Raw genomic sequence first — 19,592 nt, forward strand, 5'->3', positions numbered from 1 at the left:
TAAATACACAATTTGCTTTGGATTTGTACATGAATTCACATTTTTGAGCAGTTTTGGGTCCGACATGCACTTACATAATGTTACGTGATTTCGTAATCGCGTACCCGGGCATCGTAAATTTGATCTCAAAAGTTGCGCGAGATTTGAAAGTAATAAGTCAGCGAGTGGCGCAGTTGAAAAATTTCCAGCGGCGGATTTATCGTGAAAAATGTAGAGGGGGCGAATTCTGCCCCCCAGGCCTTTTAGGGTTAAAGACCAGTTCAGTGCACAAATGAATTAGCTTAAAAAATAAAACTGATCATACATAACAAAGTGAGCATAATGTCATTAAATGAGCTATTTTATTAAAATATGTCATGATATATACATGTATATATACACAATTCTTTTTCAAGGGACTGACAGGACTGGAAGCCATTCCATGTTTCATAAGTTCAATCATGAGCCCCCCCCCCCCCTTCCAGTTGACACAACATATGCTCCTGCAACATTTGTTTCAGTCTTAATATCTTAGAGGGCATAGGTTTAAAAGTTAGGATTGCAATAGAGTTTTGGTCCGGAATAATGTTAAGATAATGATCAGGGTTTATTTAGTTTTTGAGGTTAGGTTTTATGTATGGTGTAACATGCACATTTTACAAGGAGTAAAATGGGCAAGCCACTATAAGTACATGTACAGGGTATAAACAAAATAAATACGAAAGTACTGCTCATTTTAACCTCCAAATGCTAAGAGATCATTGTCCCTCCAATATGCATGATGAACCCAAATTGCAGTTGACCCCCGAAACAGCTCTCCCCTTCTGAGGAGAACAAGGCAACTTAATACATACGTCAGTATCCTTTGACTTCACCTCATGATCCCCCCCTCTCCAAAATAAAAGCTGATTTGATCATTAAGAAATTACATTATCCCTCCAAGATGAACCAAGTTAACCTCTCAAATGATTTCTTAGTTCTTGCAGTAGAGGCAAGAAAATACTTGATTTGATATGTGTTGGTCCCATTTTTTTCCAATAGCTACATCAGCATGCTACTATTCCATAGATGATTCCTCTGGTGTCCACTTTTCGTAATCATCCAATTCCTCATTGTCTGTCCTTGATGCGAACCTATCACTTCTACCTGAATTTCCTTGTTCTTCTATTCTGTGTCCTTCATCAGCATCGGCTGCGTCCTCATCATCAAAGTATTTCTCTTCCTCGTCCCACGCACGGATCGCGAGGGAATCGTACTCCTCATTGTTATCAACTGCTGCGTAATCAAAGTCTTGATCGCCTCCACTGAGGAACCTCTCTCTCATTAGGTTCTGGAACTCTTCTCTCAAGAGATGCTTCTCTGCTTCTGTGGCAGGAGTTGGCTGACGAGGGCTAAAGACTGCACCATCTTGATCCTCATCATCCATCATTTCGTCATCCTCTTCTTCATCCTCATCATCTTCTTTCCCGACAGAATTTTGTGAGGGTTGAGCCAGGGCGGTGGACTGACCTGAACATAATAAAGATAAATGAGTGTTTCAATTCAAACTTAGTATAAAAGTATTATTATATCTTTATAAGTGAAGGAAAACAAAACCAGATTACTTATGTTCAATTAGGACTTGTTCATTTTGAACATGATAGTTCTTAAGATGGTCATGATTTGATATTTGCTGCAGCTCCACAGAAATGAAACACATTTGACAATCAACAAATTACATAAATTACCAATTAATACTGAAGAAACATATGAAGAACAAAGTGATTATCTTAATATTGATACATTCATCAAGTATTAGCATGATTTTCTTTGTTTTTGCTAGCCAATGAATATCTTTACAATTTACCAATATCTGGAAGTAAGAGATCACCTTTTTTATCTCCATCAATCTCGTCATCATCATCATCATCTTCTTCTTCTTCTTCTTCTGCCTCTTCTTCTTTATCTTGTTGTCTCTTATACAATTCTTTTGTTTCCTGGTCCTGCATGAATGTCATGAGGATTGTTGAAAACTTTAAGTCCGTCATGTCAACCTTTGTTCTGGTTTCTGCACGCTCTTCGTCTGTCAAGTACTGTCCAATGAGCTGTTCATACATCAGAGGCTCCCTCGCTCTCATCTCATCATCGCTGAAATAAGTCCCCTCCTTCTCCAGCTTCTTTAGTGCTTCATACCGTCGGTTTTTCACTACCACAGAGTTATTTCCAGTACTAAGTCTCCTCTTAGTCATCTTGAGATAAAACGACACCTCGTACACATCGGAGGAAGGTTCGAAACACACAAGGTCGTCTTCACACAGGTAAGGGTGGAACTTTTCAATGAATACTGCAGGAGAGTGATGGAACTGTTCAGAGAGGATTTTTACCCTTTCACTTAATGACAGGTCTACATCGTCTCGTTGCAGGTTTTTGATGTGGGCATTGCTGAGCGCAATGTTCTCAAACATTCGTTGCTGTGCGTTCAAAAGTTCGTCTGTAGTGTCTATTTGTGGAGCAGATATCAATTCTATATTTTCTGGAGCTTGGATGCTTTCCGTATTGGGCTTGGGTAAATCTACCGGAGACTGCATCATCATGCATACCTTCAATATAAAAATACAAACACAAACATTTATTTCACTCACTCAAATTTATCACTCAATTATGTAAGCAATATATCAACTTTGGTTTCATCGACCATCAATTATAGTTTATATACATTCTTTTTTTTATTTACTGAACACCTTTCACATATTCAATGATATCAAATACAATTCAGACAAGCCAAGTCTCATATATTTAGGAGCAGGAGACTACATTACGAACTCTTGCTCATCCCTCCAAATCTCCTTCTTACAACTGTGTCACAGCCTATCCTCAATATAGTCTACAATACACATAATGCCTGGAGATATCCCTGCCTAAATTACACAGTATCGCTCCGAAGCTGGTCTTTTTTTAACTTTGCATCTCTGACAGCATTCAAATTCATTTAAATTCCATCACAAATAAATAAATCGGCACATAGATTTATGCTATGCCTATGACTAAATATTCATAAGGGTTGGGTGTCCGGACACTTATTATTAAAGCCTCCTCTTTTCTCTGTAGATGAAACATAAACAATGAATTGAAAAATTGTAGACAGCTAATCCTCGATCATCAGCCTATGTTCTCTTTAATTAGAACACTTTGTATACCCAGTTGTTGTGTGTCCGGACAGGTTGTGTGTCCGGACGATCAATTTTAGAAAGTCATTTGGAAAAAATTACAAGCGAAATTTCATCAATTTTTAGTACAAAATGTTAGGAAATATTATAGAGAACAAAATAGAAGATGATTACAACTATTGAATTCGTATTTTTAGTGTAATCCAAAGACAAAAAAGAAGGCTTCAAAAATATAAAGTGTCCGGACACCCGATCCCCCATCCTACTAAATGAATTTTATTTTTATCTGCTTGCAAAATTTTTAAATGACTGTTTGAAATTTATTGTTCGAATACACGACCCACAACACCTGGGTACAGATCTAGTCTTATAAGTTATAGGAATAGATCTAATACTTAGGATACACAAGTTACAAGTTCAATCTTATAACATCATGAACATAAGACATTGCATGCCTTTATTTATTTGTTCCTGGACCTGGATGAGTGTCCAGATTTAAAATTTCCAAAGAATACTCATAAATTGTTTGTCAAAGCAGTCAAACAATATTCCAAAGCAAACATTGATATTATTTAAGTAAAGAATGACGCCCGGGGGGGCCACTTCCATTCACGAGTGGATACCATGCGCGACCATGGGGTCTCGAAAAGCACCCTAAACACGTAATTTCCATATTCTGAAAATGCACCCCTTAACAAGTATTGGCGCGTGAAACCCTACCCTTAACAAGTATTGGAAACAAAACGATACTCTTGGCAAATATTCCCTGAAATGAACCCCTAAACAAGTACAGGAATGTTTTATTGTTACGGGTCCTTCGGTCGTCGGCTTTACCTTATTTGGTTTGGTACGACCCCACTTTCTACACCTCGCGCAAATCGGACTCTAAACACGAAGTGTTGGTGCAAAATGGACATCCTTTATAAAACATTTTAATTTTGTTTTATCATTCCCGCAAATTCGACCCTAAACACGTAATTTTCCTAGCGAAATAGACACCCTTTTTTCATTATTTTTGTGTTTTTGACACCCTTATCACGTTACGTACGTAACGTGCCCTATCGTGAAAAGGACATCCTTTTTACGTGTTTTTTTGGTCGCGCATGGTATCCACTCGTCAATGTAAGTGGCCCCCCCGGGGAATGACGACCAAACAGGTGAGCCTAGGTTAGATTGAACGTTAGAGTTTTTAGACAAATAAAAGAGAGGTGGGAGTGCACTTTCGCACCCCACCAAAATAATGCAGTGTTTCAATACGCCAGCGCCCCAATGAAGCGGGGGTGAAGCAGCGAGAAGGTTGTACATTATTTCGTTGACCCACCGGTGAGGCGAAAGCGCACTAGACCTACCGCCGAAGAACTTATTCAAATTCAAGCTCAATATCTTTCCAGTAAATCTACCAGTAAATTCCAATCCACTCACCTTGACCTAGATTATTAAAAATAAAAAAACGGCAATGCAGCAAGCTGATATCGGTTTTGTGTTCTAGGAAAATCGTCGTTGAAACTTGAACATCAAATAAATTTACCAGCTAGTGTCGAGCCTAGCCCTAGGCCTAGTCAGCCGCGCCGAACCGGCGCGCTTAAAGCTTGTGCTGCTGATTTTGCATATCAATATCATGAAGGCGCCTTGATTTGAATTTGGAACTAGATCATAGATGAATATTCAACTTTCTGAGGAGTTCGGGAAATCATGTTCGGAGAAAAGGCAATAGAACTTATCCATGAGCTTCAGAGAGCTGTCAATGGGTCGCTTGCCCCCTTTAATGTGAGTATAATCGGCCTTTTGAGGGTTCTGTTTATGTTAGACGTAGATCCCAGTCCCACTAACTTATTTTTGCGTTTCTTCCTTTTCTGTATGGTTGGAACTACCCCTTATCGACCACCTAATTTTCTAAGCATCGTATCTGCGAAAATATTTATCAGTTTTACCCAGTTTCCGTTTCATTTGTGCAGAAAATTGAGCAGATCAGATTCTCATGTTTCGATCGGCGACTCTGATTCAATCCGCGTATATTATATATCAGCGAACAACGAATACGACGATTTTACATAAATTTGCACCTAGACCAAAAGCTTCAGTCTCTGTAATGTATTTTGGTTGTTCCACTGAACTGCGTTGGCTCCACTCACAATTATAGTAAAATGTCAGATATTGTTAAATAAATCCCCAGAAACGATGGTTATTCCTGTCTAATTTGCACCCTTCTTTTGAAACCGACCACCCGCAATAGTTTACGGCCGATTCTTGTGGCGTTGGCGAAATATTTTGACTCTTCCAAATCAGTTCTATGATATGATGTCAACATGCTATATGATCGTCTCACTACTTCCACTGCGAGCTCCGGCACATGAATCGACGATTGACGACGGATATTTGTTCTAAAGCCGTTTCCTATCGGAAACGGGGCGGGTTCGGGTCTAGTCAAAACAATTTTGATAAATTTTTACCTTTTTCTCTCGTAAAATCTATTCTTACCGTTCCTATGGACACTGCGCCTACTCTCCCGCGCGTATCGTTTGTAATACGCAATAATTTTAATGCGCGCAAGGTGGTCGGTTTCAAAAGAGGTGGTCGATATGTAGTGGTCTCACTATACTTGTTGAGTGATTCATTGACTTGATACATGTATGATATAATTAAATTCATATGTTACTTTACCATGTAGCTAAACAAGTAGACACAGTAAATATTCCATCATTATGAAGGCGTTTGGCATTATACGTTGTTGTAGTCTTTCAGATTTTTTTTTCTTTCCTTTTTTTTCTTTTTTTTTTCTTTCTTTTTTTTTCTTTCTTTTTTTTTCTTTCTTTTTCTTTCTTTCTTTCCTTTCTTTCATCCATCTTTCTTTTTTTTTTTGTGATGCTGGAAAAGTTTTTTTTTCCAGGAGACGTTCATCTACAAATACAATACATGTGTAGCATCTTTATAATATTAAGTTAGACAACAGAAATCTTTTTGGAGTTTGGTCTTTAGAGGAGTTTTACACATTTTATTATGAAGCAAGACATAGTCCAGTTGAACGATAAAATGGACACTGACTCAATATTCTTCATTTTCTTCTCCTTCTCCTCCTTGTCCTCCTTCACTTCCTCCCCCTTCCCCTTCTTCTCCTTCTTCTTCTTCTTCTTCTTCTCCTCTTCCTCCTTCTTCTTCTTCTTCCCCTTCCCCTCTCTTCTATCCTCCTCCCCCTTCTTGGTCTCCTACATGTACTCCCCCTTATCATTCTCCTCCTTCTTTGATTTTCCTATTCTTTCCCCATAGGAGAGGGTTTCCAATATAAGTTTTGATCTCTCCTAAATCAGATATTCACCTAATTATTTGTACTAGATCTTTTTTTATAATTGTCATTGAACAGACTAAATTTGAGTTCAATTTAAATGGTTTTCCCCTTTTTGCAGGAAGAAGGTGTTAGGCAAGTTCTTGAAGAAATGAAAGCTCTTTATGATCAAAACCAAAGCGATGTGTGAGTATTATTTTGCTGGCTTTGTACAAACATGTATATGAGACTCTTTTACAATAAAAGTGATTTCAATTTTCAACACACATGACATGAGCATCTGTCACCTAACTTTTGATGTCTGCATTCAGATTTTTATTGGTACTCAGTAAGATCTCCACTCCCCCTTTCCCCATTACCACCGTCCTGTGCATTTTGGTGTGGTTTGTCAGGGATGCATCATACCGGCTATGCTTGTCATAATAAAAAGCAGATATGGCCTCTGGCTCTGTGCGATCCCTTGAAATTTGGAGGGGTTTAAATAATTTATACTGCTAAGTGCTAACCCGTTGTATAAAACAAATAATGTACAGTTTTCAATTTGACAGAAAAAGTAGTAGGTATAGATTCTGTCTTTCATTATGCCTTGGTGTTTGTTGCAGAGAGGCGACAGTTCAAGGAGAGAAAGACCGCCTTCCAGCTGTCCAGTTTCGTCACACATGTCTTGAAAGAAACAAGCGATGTCTCCTTGCTTACTTGTAAGTATCACTCATTCAAACATACAGTAGAGAAAATGTGGATTTGGAATTAGTACCCAATTTATTTCATGCTGGAATAGAAGACTCTGTCATCCTTTCATTGTTCATTTTTCTATAGGCCTTGGTAATGTAAACACATATGAAATTAATTGCAACATTATGAATTGAAATGTCCAAATATGAATCAAGAATGTTAAAAAGTTTGTTTAACAAGTATGGTGACTAACAGGATTTGTTTGCAAGACACTACATGACATTACAGAAGCAATGCTATATTTGACTATAATTTATAAATTTATCAATATATACTACAAACACTCAATTTGGTAGTTAATTGCCAGTGTAAATGTAACATTTGTTTCTGTACTGATGTTCCCATTTACTAGGCACAACAGACTGTGTATGATCCGTGATATGAGATGGGAGTTTGGAAGTGTGCTACCGGCAGAGGTCAAATACAATCTCTCAGAACAAGAGGTAATTATAAATTCAACAAAGTGTACTTAGGATTTATCAGATTTATATTTTAGGATAGATTTGAATGTTGACACAGAGTGGTTTATAGAGGGAGACATTCTGTAGATAAGATATTTCTTTATGATAGGTTTCTCATTTCATTCCTGTAATAATTTCCTTTTAAATTTTATGTAATCTTTTAAGCTTGCTTCCTTGGACTATTCCCACACCCCAAAGGATTTGCCTAAAAGGATAGAGTTACTCTGGAGATAAGATTCAGAAAAGCGTATCATACAGTGCATATAGAAATTAAAATAGTAATGATGATATTCAAGAAAATAAGTTTAAGGTTCTTTGTTTTTAGGAGCTCAAATTATGTGAAAGTATCTTTCTGAGTTTGTTATGTAATGATGACTATATTACTCTACAGGTGCAGTGGTTTACAAAGTATAACAAGTCATTGGCATCCTACATGAGAACATTAGGACAGGATGGACTTGATCTCACACAGGTAACATGTTTGTTATGAGACTTATGAGTATCGTTTATTTTTAATTATTATTTATTTTCATTATTTTAGGCTGCAATTTTCTTAACCCACAAGCTTTGCCTTTTTTAGTTCCCCCATTTCCTTATCTACTTTATTGTACATGAATGAATTATGGAATATATTTGTCATCTACTGTATTTATTTGTATATTTTTAAGGATTTGAAATGCATTTATATGATCTTATGTGTTGTAAATATGTTTTTTTTTAATGATTTGGAAATAGAGACACTGAATTGAATTGAAATTGTTTCATTATTATTTGTTTACTTTACCTGTGCCTGTGAAATGAAGAGTGATATGAATGGTTTATATTCACTTGTTGCTATTGTTGGGTTTTAGTAAGGCACAAATAACGTCCAGATGTGAATATTTATGCCTGGTGAACAAGCAGTTGTCTACATTCTCAGTTAGTCTCTAATACCACATAGGCAAAACCCATTTGGTCCACTATCACTTTGGTCTAATTGCTGTTTGGTCTACAACCCAAATTATTCTAATTTTGATCTATTGCCTAGTAGTTGGTCTAATTTCCATTTTATCTCCTTATTATTATTTTTTACATTATCTGAGGAAATATATATCGTAAATAATCCATCTAACTTTATAGACTGAGTAGTGTTGGACCAAGTGGATATTAGATAAACTGCCTTACTGAATTATCAGACTAATTGGTACATTGCCTAACTAGCAATCAGACCAAATGTTTATTCGATGAACTATGAAAATAATGTGTGGGATGAGACCAAATAGAAAGTAGATGAAAGTAGGTGCAGATCAATTAGCAATTTACCATCTGAATTACTATAAGGCCCCCCCCCCCAATCCAGTGGGTTTTTTTCCCCTTCACATTGTTTATTGTGATATAAATTAGGAAATGCCCTCTCTGTTAGAAATAGTGGATAATACGTTTAATTAATTTGCACACAAAGTAAACCTTGATATTGTTGTTGTTGTGCCCATGTATATATTTGAAAATAACGATTCCTGGAAGGCGATGTGCCAAGGTGCATTACTCTAGTTGTAATGATTTTAAGAAGTTATGTGATTGAAGGTTAGTCTATCATGCATTTACATGTTCACTTGTTCTATTTCGAAGATGAGGCAAAGCTGATTTGAGAGTATGTATACCTTACAATAGTATTCTGAGGATGCTACTTCCGGGGGGCGTTTCATCAAACAATTAGTCGGTGGTTTTCTCCGACTAAATGTGATTTTCACCGACTAATTTCATTTTCACCGACAATTTTGCCATCACCGACTAAATTCCATTTCATGAAAATTTGTCGGTGATTTTCTCCGACAAATTATTGGAAACCACCGACTAATTTTGTCGGTGGCCTTCACCTACCGACAAAACTTATTTTCACCGACTAATCAGCCTTTTGAGGGCCTTTGCAGCTAAAATCGATCAATTTCAGTTGATTTTGAATATAACATTTTAATAAATTGCTTATTTTTCATTTCATTGAGAAAATTCAAAGAAAATGTATTTATTTTTAGTCAATGACAAATAAAAAGTAGACATTTCAAGAATAATATTTTCATCTTTAAAACTATATTATATCAATCAATACATAGGAAACATCTTCAAATGTACACATTTTTTCAAACATAATTTTCTTTAACCCAAATAAATCATTGTGCATTTTTTAATCAATAATGTCTGAAAAATGCGACCTCATTGACTTTTGTACAAGTTTTTTCAATGTTCATTAGTGTTGTTGGTGTTGCTGCTGCTGTTGTCATCGTGATTGCTGGAATTGCTGTTTGTTTTTGCTGCTCTTGGTGTTGTGGGTGTGGTTGTTGCATCTCCTGGTGCAATTAGTTATTTTTGCTACTGATGTTGCTCAAGGTGTTGCCTGTGTTGTTGCTGTTGTCATCGCTGCTACTGCTGCTGTTTACGAGTGTGGCTGTTGCATCCCCTGATGCATCTATTGATGTTGTCGCTTGTGTTGTTGCTTGTATGATGGCTTGTTAGAATCCTTGCTGTTGGCTTTGTTTCTACTGTCGTTGTTGCTACTGCTGTTGATGTTTACCACTGTGGTTGTTGCATCTCTTGATGAAGTTATTTATGTTGCGCCCGATGTTCCCTGCATGGTTGTTGGAGCTCCTGCTGCTGTTGATGTTGTCGGTGTGGTTGTTGCATCTCTTACTGCAGTTGTAGTTTCAGCTGCTGATGCTGTTGTTGCTCCTGCTGCTGTCCATGTTCATTGAAGTAACTAAAATGGATTTAATTTATAGAGCATGTGATATTTTATTAATAAAGATATCAATTTCCATCATTATTGATATCAGTCATTTATTCTTAATTTAATTATCATGTTAAAACTTACATTTTTTTTATTTCTAATGTTTGAAATAAGAACTTTAAGTTCTAAATGGTTAAAATATTGTCACCAAAGCCTTATTAAACAATGAAAACAAAAAAGTTAATAACAAAGAAATGCATAAGAAAATGATTAAAATTTCCTCTTTTTTTATACACAATTGATTTTAATGACTTGGGTTTTTCTCATTGGTTTACCAAAGAAAGGGAGTCAAAATCCAAAATTATCACATTTGGTCTTTATTTCTTGAGCCAAATGCTGATTTCATGCAAGAGTCATGTTATCATATTAAAAAAAACAAAAAAACATCAGGAACAGCAGCATGATTTCTGAAGCGAGTGCACAATCAACAGGCAAGATCCTGAGGCACCCCCCCCCCTACCAAGATCATTTGAATTAAATGAGGTTTCATGACTGCTTTTGTAGGCATTACATTTATACAGGCCTACAAGAGATATAATTTTTTTTTTTTTTTTTTTTTTTTTTTGGGGGGGGTAATCTTCCAGTGTTACTCCCATACAAAGCAGATGGTGATGGGGCGGGGGGGGGGGGGGTATAATAGGAATGCAGAACAATGGAACATTCATTTACTACTTTGGCAATAGAAAGCAAGTCACACCATCTAGCATTGATTGATATTGGTTGTTTTACAACTGTCCAATAAATATCACCATTAATCAATTAAGCATCTAAGCACTTATAGTTGTCATTGTTTTCAAATATTTGAGTAGACCAAATAAAGAAGAAAGCAGTACCAGTAATTTAATATTTTTTTTAATGTGACTTTACTTTCTTCGCCAAAGTGAGGCAGTCATAATTAAGTGTGTTTTAACTTACAAGTGACATCACATTTCCTGCCTTCTTGTCTGGCTCTCCTAAACCTTCAACCATTTATACTTGTGTAACTTTGTATCTCATGTCTGTCTGAAAAGTTTGGTTGAAGCCTCCACCTGAAGGAAAAATAGTATTGAAATAACTAATTAAAATATTTGCCATAATCTGGTATTTCTTCTCACATTTATATGAACATGTCTAAAAACAGGAAATAAAACATCTTTTGATTACCAGGTTTCATATAGAAGGGGGTAAATAAAGGGTTCAAGTTTTTATTATGTTAATAAAAAATACAAACAATAGTAAATGACATATGCTCTGGCTGAGAAACTTAAAAGGTGAAATTATTCCTCACAATGTAGCTTGTATGTACATACACATGAGCAAGTAGTGCTAAATGGATTGAGGGGTGAGAGCAGGGGCTCCGGAAACCGGGGGGGGGGGGGGGGGGGGGGGTGCATGTTAGCTGCAGGGTCAGCGGAACGGTTTTTACAGTGAGCGGGCTGACCATGCATAACCAGATGGTCATTTCATATTTTTCAGCCCCCGCACTGTTTTCCAAAACCATGTACAAAAATGTAAAATTGACCATCTGCTTATGATTTTTTGCATTGGTCAGCCCCCACCCCCCCCCCCACTTTCGGCTCAGCCCCCTCACTTTCAAAACCGTTCTGCTGACCCTGCAGCTAACATGCAAAATATATTGAATCTATTATGTCTTTCATGCTTATGTAATGTTTGCATTTCAAACTGACTTTAAATAGAAAATCTGGTCACAGTCCGATTTCATTGTCATTGATGTGGGTTTTTATGATTTTACATTCTGCAACCAAATTTTTTAATCATTATCGCATTTTACTAGTCTACATGTTACCTGTGGTTGCATTTCAATCTCAGTATTTCTTCACCCATTGCCAAATCTTCTGTCACATGTTCATCAGATTGGCCGCTGGCACATTCCTTGCTGTAGTAGACCAGTCAGAGCCTTGCTTTCTAGTTCCAGATCCGTCTTCTTCTGCATACTGTTCAAATGTCCATAGTCTGAAATTAAAATATTAATAATATCACATTGTTATACATGTAGCAAAGAAAATATGTAGATTTACAGTGATCATTGAAAAATACTGCACTTTCAATGAATATTGTTGACATTTCATAAAGGGGAATGATCGAATATACCAATCATTTTTCTTCTTTTATTATCCTGAAATTTATAGAATTTACCAACAATCGGTCAACAATTTATCCTTGTTAATTCATACAATTTTCACTTGATTATAAACAAGACGGTAATTAACACATTAACCATACAAAATAGTAAAACAGCTTTTTCAATAATTTTTTTTTTAATTCAAAAATAAAAACAAAGTTTTTTTCTAACTCAATAGCGCTTGGATACCTTGCCGGTTAAAAGCCACGATCAAATTAATAAAAAATATGAATAGGCTCCTAATTCATAACTGCAGCAAATTGCATCCCCATCAAACTGTCAACTATTTCTGGACTGTGACCTTTGTTCAATGGAACTTTAATATGAGATTCAAGGCAGAAAAATACTTGGGATTGATGAGATCCATTCCATATTCTCCTATATTTTTTTCTAATGAAGAGACCTTTAACCTTTACATGCTATTTAAGGTTAGGTATGACTAGACTCTAACTTTATGTGGTACGACAGTATTTTTCAAAAAATAGATTAAGAGACATTATCAACAATAATTTAATTTATTTACCCCAATAACACCGATGCTATTGCAGATTCATGCTAAATAGTAATTTGTCTAAAAAATTGACTTAGAAAAATAAAAGCAAAACAAACTTCATAATCGCACACAAATGAAGAGCATTATTTCGTCTCCCCCAAATTGGACGATCAATCTCTTTTTTAAAAGGGAGCTATGCAATGGCTCATTTCACTTAGGTGCGCAAAGTCAAAGATAATTTAAGATAGATCTAGGCCTATAAGCTATACCAGTACGGCCACAGGCCGGGTGCACTATTTAAAACTTAGATCTAATAATTTTTTTATAGGCCTATCTAGATTTTAATTTTTATTGGGTGTGAACGCACCTCTGCCACAATCGCATCACCCCCCCCCCCCCCCGAATCCTCGCCAGCTGTCGAGAGCCTTCACTTCATTCGACTTGTGACTTGCTAAGGCTAAGCCTACATTAATACTAGTTGAGAACATCCACTTTACAAATTTACCACTCACACTATTAATTACCATGTGATTTAGCTCCTGTTCAATTCCAATATCTGTAACACAGAATTAGGATGGCCCCATTGGATATGTGTACATTTACAATTGCACACGCTGGTTTGCCTGGTGATCAAGGATATCTCCGACCACACCGAGCAACAAAATTATTACAAAACCAAAGGAAATGAAAAAATATGATTTGCAACATAGAATGACATAAAGGTAGAACAATATAAAGAATTCTCTTTGCAAAATTTATAAAATTGCAGCCATGTGCGGATCATAAAAACGTGACAGCCGTGAGCCGTGTCGTTAGTTTGGACCCGAGATAGTTCTACAGACACAGAAACACGGGTATGGGACTTGACTGGATTTTGTACTGTCAAGTTCACCGATCGTATCGACAGGGGTCCTGCCAGAAGATCCTCTTTTCTTGTAATTCATTTGATAATCACGCACAACGAATAATTCAATCACCTTACATACAATATGAAGGATATTTTGAAGGGTTTTACTTACGGTAAAATCCTCATTCACCTCTACGAGGACCTTCGCTTCTTCTCATTTCTTCGTTTCATTTCAAATGGTCGCGGCGAAAACATCACCCAATTTTACATCTTTTTCACGACTTTGGGAGTGGGCGTGGCCTAATTAGTCAGCGAACCTCGTTCAAGACGATTTGTAAAATAAAAATTCTCTGACAATAGTCAGAGGAGCTCCGAGAGTTTGATGAAACGCATTTTTGTCAGCGCTGACTAAATTGTCAGCGCTGACAATTTTAGTCAGCGCTGACAGTTGTCGCGCGACAATATTGATGAAACACCCCCCTGGTATTTGTATGTACTCACAGCTGAGGGCTGTACCTTATTTAGGGATAATCAGGGGGGTGTTTCATCAATATTTTCGTCCGACAACTGTCAGCGCTGACTAAAATTGTCAGCGCTGACAATTTAGTCAGCGCTGACAAAAATTCGTTTCATCAAACTCTCGGAGCTCCTCTGACTATTGTCAGAGAATTTTTATTTTACAAATCGTCTTGAACGAGGTTCGCTGACTAATTAGGCCACGCCCACTCCCAAAGTCGTGAAAAAGATGTAAAATTGATTGATGTTTTCGCCACGACGATTCGAAATGAAACGAAGAAATGAGAAGAAGCGAAGGTCCTCGTAGAGGTGAATGAGGATTTTACCGTAAGTAAAACCCTTCAAAATGTCGTTCATATTGTATGTAAGGTGATTGAATTATTCGTTGTGCGTGATTATCAAATGAATTACAAGAAAAGAGGATCTTCTGGCAGGACCCCTGTCGATACGATCGGTGAACTTGACAGTACAAAATCCAGTCTAGTCCCATACCCGTGTTTCTGTGTCTGTAGAACTATCTCAGGTCCAAACTAACGACACGGCTCACGGCTGTCACGTTTTAATGATCCGCACATGGCTGCAATGTTATAAATTTTGCAAAGAGAATTCTTTATATTGTTCTACCTTTATGTCATTCTATGTTGCAAATCATATTTTTTCATTTCCTTTGGTTTTGTAATAATTTTGTTGCTCGGTGTAGTCGGAGATTGGCTTGATCACCAGGCAAACCAGCGTGTGCAATTGTAAATGTACACATATCCAATGGGGCCATCCTAATTCTGTGTTACAGAAATTGGAATTGAACAGGAGCTAAATCACATGGTAATAGTGTGAGTGGTAAATTTGTAAAGTGGATGTTCTCAACTATTAATGTAGGCTTAGCCTTAGCAAGTCACAAGTCGAATGAAGTGAAGGCTCTCGACAGCTGTCGAGGATTCGGGCGGGGGGGGGGGGGGGGTGATGCGATTGTGGCAGAGGTGCGTTCACACCCAATAAAAATTAAAATCTAGATATAAAAAAATTATTAGATCTAAGTTTTAAATAGTGCAACCGGCCCGTGGCCGTACTGGTATAGCTTATAGGCCTAGCCCTAGATCTATCTTAAATTATCTTTGACTTTGCGCACCCAAGTGAAATGAGCCATTTCATAGCTCCCTTTAAAAAAAATATTGATCGTCCAATTTGGGGGAGACGAAATAATGCTCTTCATTTGTGTGCGATTATGAAGTTTGTTTGGCTTTTATTTTTCTAAGTCAATTTTTTAGACAAATTACTATTTAGCATGAATCTGCAATAGCATCGGTGTTATTGGGGTAAATAAATTAAATTATTGTTGATAATGTCTCTTAATCTATTTTTTGAAAAATACTGTCGTACCACATAAAGTTAGAGTCTAGTCATACCTAACCTTAAATAGCATGTAAAGGTTAAAGGTCTCTTCATTAGAAAAAAATATAGGAGAATATGGAATGGATCTCATCAATCCCAAGTATTTTTCTGCCTTGAATCTCATATTAAAGTTCCATTGAACAAAGGTCACAGTCCAGAAATAGTTGACAGTTTGATGGGGATGCAATTTGCTGCAGTTATGAATTAGGAGCCTATTCATATTTTTTATTAATTTGATTGTGGCTTTTAACCGGCAAGGTATCCAAGCGCTATTGAGTTAGAAAAAAACTTTTATTTTTATTTTTTAATTAAAAAAAAAAATTATTGAAAAAGCTGTTTTACTATTTTGTATGGTTAATGTGTTAATTACCGTCTTGTTTATAATCAAGTGAAAATTATATGAATTAACAAGGATAAATTGTTGACCGATTGTTGGTAAATTCTATAAATTTCAGGATAATAAAAGAAGAAAAATGATTGGTATATTCGATCATTCCCCTTTATGAAATGTCAACAATATTCATTGAAAGTGCAGTATTTTTCAATGATCACTGTAAATCTACATATTTTTTTTGCTACATGTATAACAATGTGATATTATTAATATTTTAATTTCAGACTATGGACATTTGAACAGTATGCAGAAGAAGACGGATCTGGAACTAGAAAGCAAGGCTCTGACTGGTCTACTACAGCAAGGAATGTGCCAGCGGCCAATTTGATGAACATGTGACAGAAGATTTGGCAATGGGTGAAGAAATACTGAGATTGAAATGCAACCACAGGTAACATGTAGACTAGTAAAATGCGATAATGATTAAAAAATAATGAAGGATATTGTTTTGGTTGCAGAATGTAAAATCATAAAAACCCACATCAATGACAATGAAATCGGACTGTGACCGGATTTTCTATTTAAAGTCAGTTTGAAATGCAAACATTACATAAGCATGAAAGACATAATAGATTCAATATATTTTGCATGTTAGCTGCAGGGTCAGCAGAACGGTTTTGAAAGTGAGGGGGCTGAGCCGAAAGGGGGGGGGGGGGCTGACCAATGCAAAAAATCATAAGCAGATGGTCAATTTTACATTTTTGTACATGGTTTTGGAAAACAGTGCGGGGGCTGAAAAATATGAAATGACCATCTGGTTACAATTTTTTGCATGGTCAGCCCGTTCACTGTAAAAACCGTTCCGCTGACCCTGCAGCTAACATGCACCCCCCCCCCCCCGCCGGTTTCCGGAGCCCCTGCTCTCACCCCTCAATCCATTTAGCACTACTTGCTCATGTGTATGTACATACAAGCTACATTGTGAGGAATAATTTCACTTTTTAAGTTTCTCAGCCAGAGCATATGTCATTTTTACTATTGTTTGTATTTTTTATTAACATAATAAAAACTTGAACCCTTTATTTACCCCCTTCTATATGAAACCTGGTAATCAAAAGATGTTTTATTTCCTGTTTTTAGACATGTACATATACATGTGAGAAGAAATACCAGATTATGGCAAATATTTTAATTAGTTATTTCAATACTATTTTTCCTTCAGGTGGAGGCTTCAACCAAACTTTTCAGACAGACATGAGATACAAAGTTACACAAGTATAAATGGTTGAAGGTTTAGGAGAGCCAGACAAGAAGGCAGGAAATGTGATGTCACTTGTAAGTTAAAACACTCTTAATTATGACTGCCTCACTTTGGCGAAGAAAGTAAAGTCACATTAAAAAAAATATTAAATTACTGGTACTGCTCTCTTCTTTATTTGTTCTACTCAAATATTTGAAAACAATGACATCTATAAGTGCTTAGATGCTTAATTGATTAATGGTGATATTTATTGGACAGTTGTAAAACAACCAATATCAATCAATGCTAGATGGTGTGACTTGCTTTCTATTGCCAAAGTAGTAAATGAATGTTCCATTGTTCTGCATTCCTATTAGACCCCCCCCCCCCCGCCCCATCACCATCTGCTTTGTATGGGAGTAACACTGGAAGATTACCCCCCCCCCAAAAAAAAAAAAAAAAATTATATCTCTTGTAGGCCTGTATAAATGTAATGCCTACAAAAGCAGTCATGAAACCTCATTAATTCAAATGATCTTGGTAGGGGGGGGGTGCCTCAGGATCTTGCCTGTTGATTGTGCACTCGCTTCAGAAATCATGCTGCTGTTCCTGATGTTTTTTTTTTTTTTAATTTAATATGATAACATGACTCTTGCATGAAATCAGCATTTGGCTCAAGAAATAAAGACCAAATGTGATAATTTTGGATTTTGACTCCCTTTCTTTGGTAAACCAATGAGAAAAACCCAAGTCATTAAAATCAATTGTGTATAAAAAAAGAGGAAATTTTAATCATTTTCTTATGCATTTCTTTGTTATTAACTTTTTTGTTTTCATTGTTTAATAAGGCTTTGGTGACAATATTTTAACCATTTAGAACTTAAAGTTCTTATTTCAAACATTAGAAATAAAAAAATGTTTTAACAATGATAATTAAATTAAGAATAAATGACTGATATCAATAATGATGGAAATTGATATCTTTATTAATAAAATATCACATGCTCTATAAATTAAATCCATTTCAGTTACTTCCATGAACATGGACAGCAGCAGGAGCAACAACAGCATCAGCAGCTGAAACTACAACTGCAGTAAGAGATGCAACAACCACACCGACAACATCAACAGCAGCAGGAGCTCCAACAATCATGCAGGGAACATCGGGCGCAACATAAATAACTTCATCAAGAGATGCAACAACCACAGTGGTAAACATCAACAGCAGTAGCAACAACGACAGTAGAAACAAAGCAAACAGCAAGGATTCTAACAAGCAATCATACAAGCAACAACACAAGCGACAACATCAATAGATGCCTCAGGAGATGCAACAGCCACACTCGTAAACAGCAGCAGTAGCAGCGATGACAACAGCAACCACACAGGCACCACCTTGAGCAACATCAGTAGCAAAAATAACTAATTGCACCAGGAGATGCAACAACCACACCCACAACACCAAGAGCAGCAAAAACAAACAGCAATTCCAGCAATCACGATGACAACAGCAGCAGCAACACCAACAACACTAATGAACATTGAAAAAACTTGTACAAAAGTCAATGAGGTCGCATTTTTCAGACATTATCAGACATTATTGATTAAAAAATGCACAATGATTTATTTGGGTTAAAGAAAATTATGTTTGAAAAAATGTGTACATTTGAAGATGTTTCCTATGTATTGATTGATATAATATAGTTTTAAAGATGAAAATATTATTCTTGAAATGTCTACTTTTTATTTGTCATTGACTAAAAATAAATACATTTTCTTTGAATTTTCTCAATGAAATGAAAAATAAGCAATTTATTAAAATGTTACATTCAAAATCAACTGAAATTGATCGATTTTAGCTGCAAAGGCCCTCAAAAGGCTGATTAGTCGGTGAAAATAAGTTTTGTCGGTAGGTGAAGGCCACCGACAAAATTAGTCGGTGGTTTCCAATAATTTGTCGGAGAAAATCACCGACAAATTTTCATGAAATGGAATTTAGTCGGTGATGGCAAAATTGTCGGTGAAAATGAAATTAGTCGGTGAAAATCACATTTAGTCGGAGAAAACCACCGACTAATTGTTTGATGAAACGCCCCCCTGATTATTTCTACTAGAATTAAACAGCAAAAGACATAATTATAATCATAAATAAAGAAACAACACTTTCCACTAACATGTTTTTGTTATGGTTCATTCAATGATAAATTATTTAGGAATTGATATTTCATTTCTTTTCTCTTTCTCCTGGTGTTCATCTCCATTTACTGCTTTCATGCATACTTTATCATATAG

The 19,592-nt window shown here is 36.3% G+C and overlaps 2 protein-coding genes and 2 long non-coding RNA genes across 4 annotated transcripts; 2 read left to right on the plus strand and 2 right to left on the minus strand.

Annotated features, from left to right (window-relative positions):
* Nucleotides 1-324: 324 nt before the first annotated feature.
* LOC129265804 (coiled-coil domain-containing protein 97-like) lies at nucleotides 325-4,952 on the minus strand. Its single transcript, XM_054903740.2, has 3 exons — nucleotides 4,548-4,952; nucleotides 1,850-2,558; nucleotides 325-1,488 (listed from the first exon to the last, which is right to left on the minus strand). Exons 2-3 carry the CDS (start codon nucleotides 2,550-2,552, stop codon nucleotides 1,037-1,039), a joined length of 1,155 nt encoding a protein of 384 aa, XP_054759715.2. The 5' UTR covers nucleotides 2,553-2,558; nucleotides 4,548-4,952; the 3' UTR covers nucleotides 325-1,036.
* On the plus strand, nucleotides 4,718-9,790 carry LOC129264516 (DNA replication complex GINS protein PSF1-like). The gene is made up of 5 exons (XM_054902400.2): nucleotides 4,718-4,892; nucleotides 6,527-6,591; nucleotides 7,008-7,103; nucleotides 7,490-7,580; nucleotides 7,990-9,790. The coding sequence occupies exons 1-5, from the start codon at nucleotides 4,818-4,820 to the stop codon at nucleotides 8,086-8,088; spliced, it is 426 nt and encodes a 141-aa protein (XP_054758375.2). The 5' UTR covers nucleotides 4,718-4,817; the 3' UTR covers nucleotides 8,089-9,790.
* Nucleotides 9,644-14,231, minus strand: LOC129256070 (uncharacterized). The gene is made up of 4 exons (XR_010294189.1): nucleotides 13,994-14,231; nucleotides 12,146-12,312; nucleotides 11,275-11,387; nucleotides 9,644-10,329 (listed from the first exon to the last, which is right to left on the minus strand). It is a non-coding gene; the product is annotated as an uncharacterized LOC129256070 (long non-coding RNA).
* Nucleotides 14,232-14,545: 314 nt separating this feature from the next.
* LOC135154764 (uncharacterized) lies at nucleotides 14,546-19,024 on the plus strand. Its single transcript, XR_010294190.1, has 4 exons — nucleotides 14,546-14,664; nucleotides 16,345-16,511; nucleotides 17,283-17,395; nucleotides 18,329-19,024. It is a non-coding gene; the product is annotated as an uncharacterized LOC135154764 (long non-coding RNA).
* Nucleotides 19,025-19,592: the final 568 nt, after the last annotated feature.

Source organism: Lytechinus pictus, chromosome 7 (assembly GCF_037042905.1).
Source record: "Lytechinus pictus isolate F3 Inbred chromosome 7, Lp3.0, whole genome shotgun sequence".
Lineage (NCBI taxonomy): Eukaryota > Metazoa > Echinodermata > Echinoidea > Temnopleuroida > Toxopneustidae > Lytechinus > Lytechinus pictus.

Bases quoted from the DNA above. Each gene is read 5' to 3' on its own strand.
- LOC129264516 (XM_054902400.2), top strand. From the start codon at position 4,818: ATGTTCGGAGAAAAGGCAATAGAACTTATCCATGAGCTTCAGAGAGCT. The intron at 4,893-6,526 runs GTGAGTATAATC...CCCTTTTTGCAG, and splicing joins GGTCGCTTGCCCCCTTTAAT to GAAGAAGGTGTTAGGCAAGT. The intron at 7,104-7,489 runs GTAAGTATCACT...CCCATTTACTAG, and splicing joins CGATGTCTCCTTGCTTACTT to GCACAACAGACTGTGTATGA.
- LOC129265804 (XM_054903740.2), bottom strand. From the start codon at position 2,552: ATGATGATGCAGTCTCCGGTAGATTTACCCAAGCCCAATACGGAAAGC. The intron at 1,489-1,849 runs GTGATCTCTTAC...TATTATGTTCAG, and splicing joins GATTGATGGAGATAAAAAAG to GTCAGTCCACCGCCCTGGCT.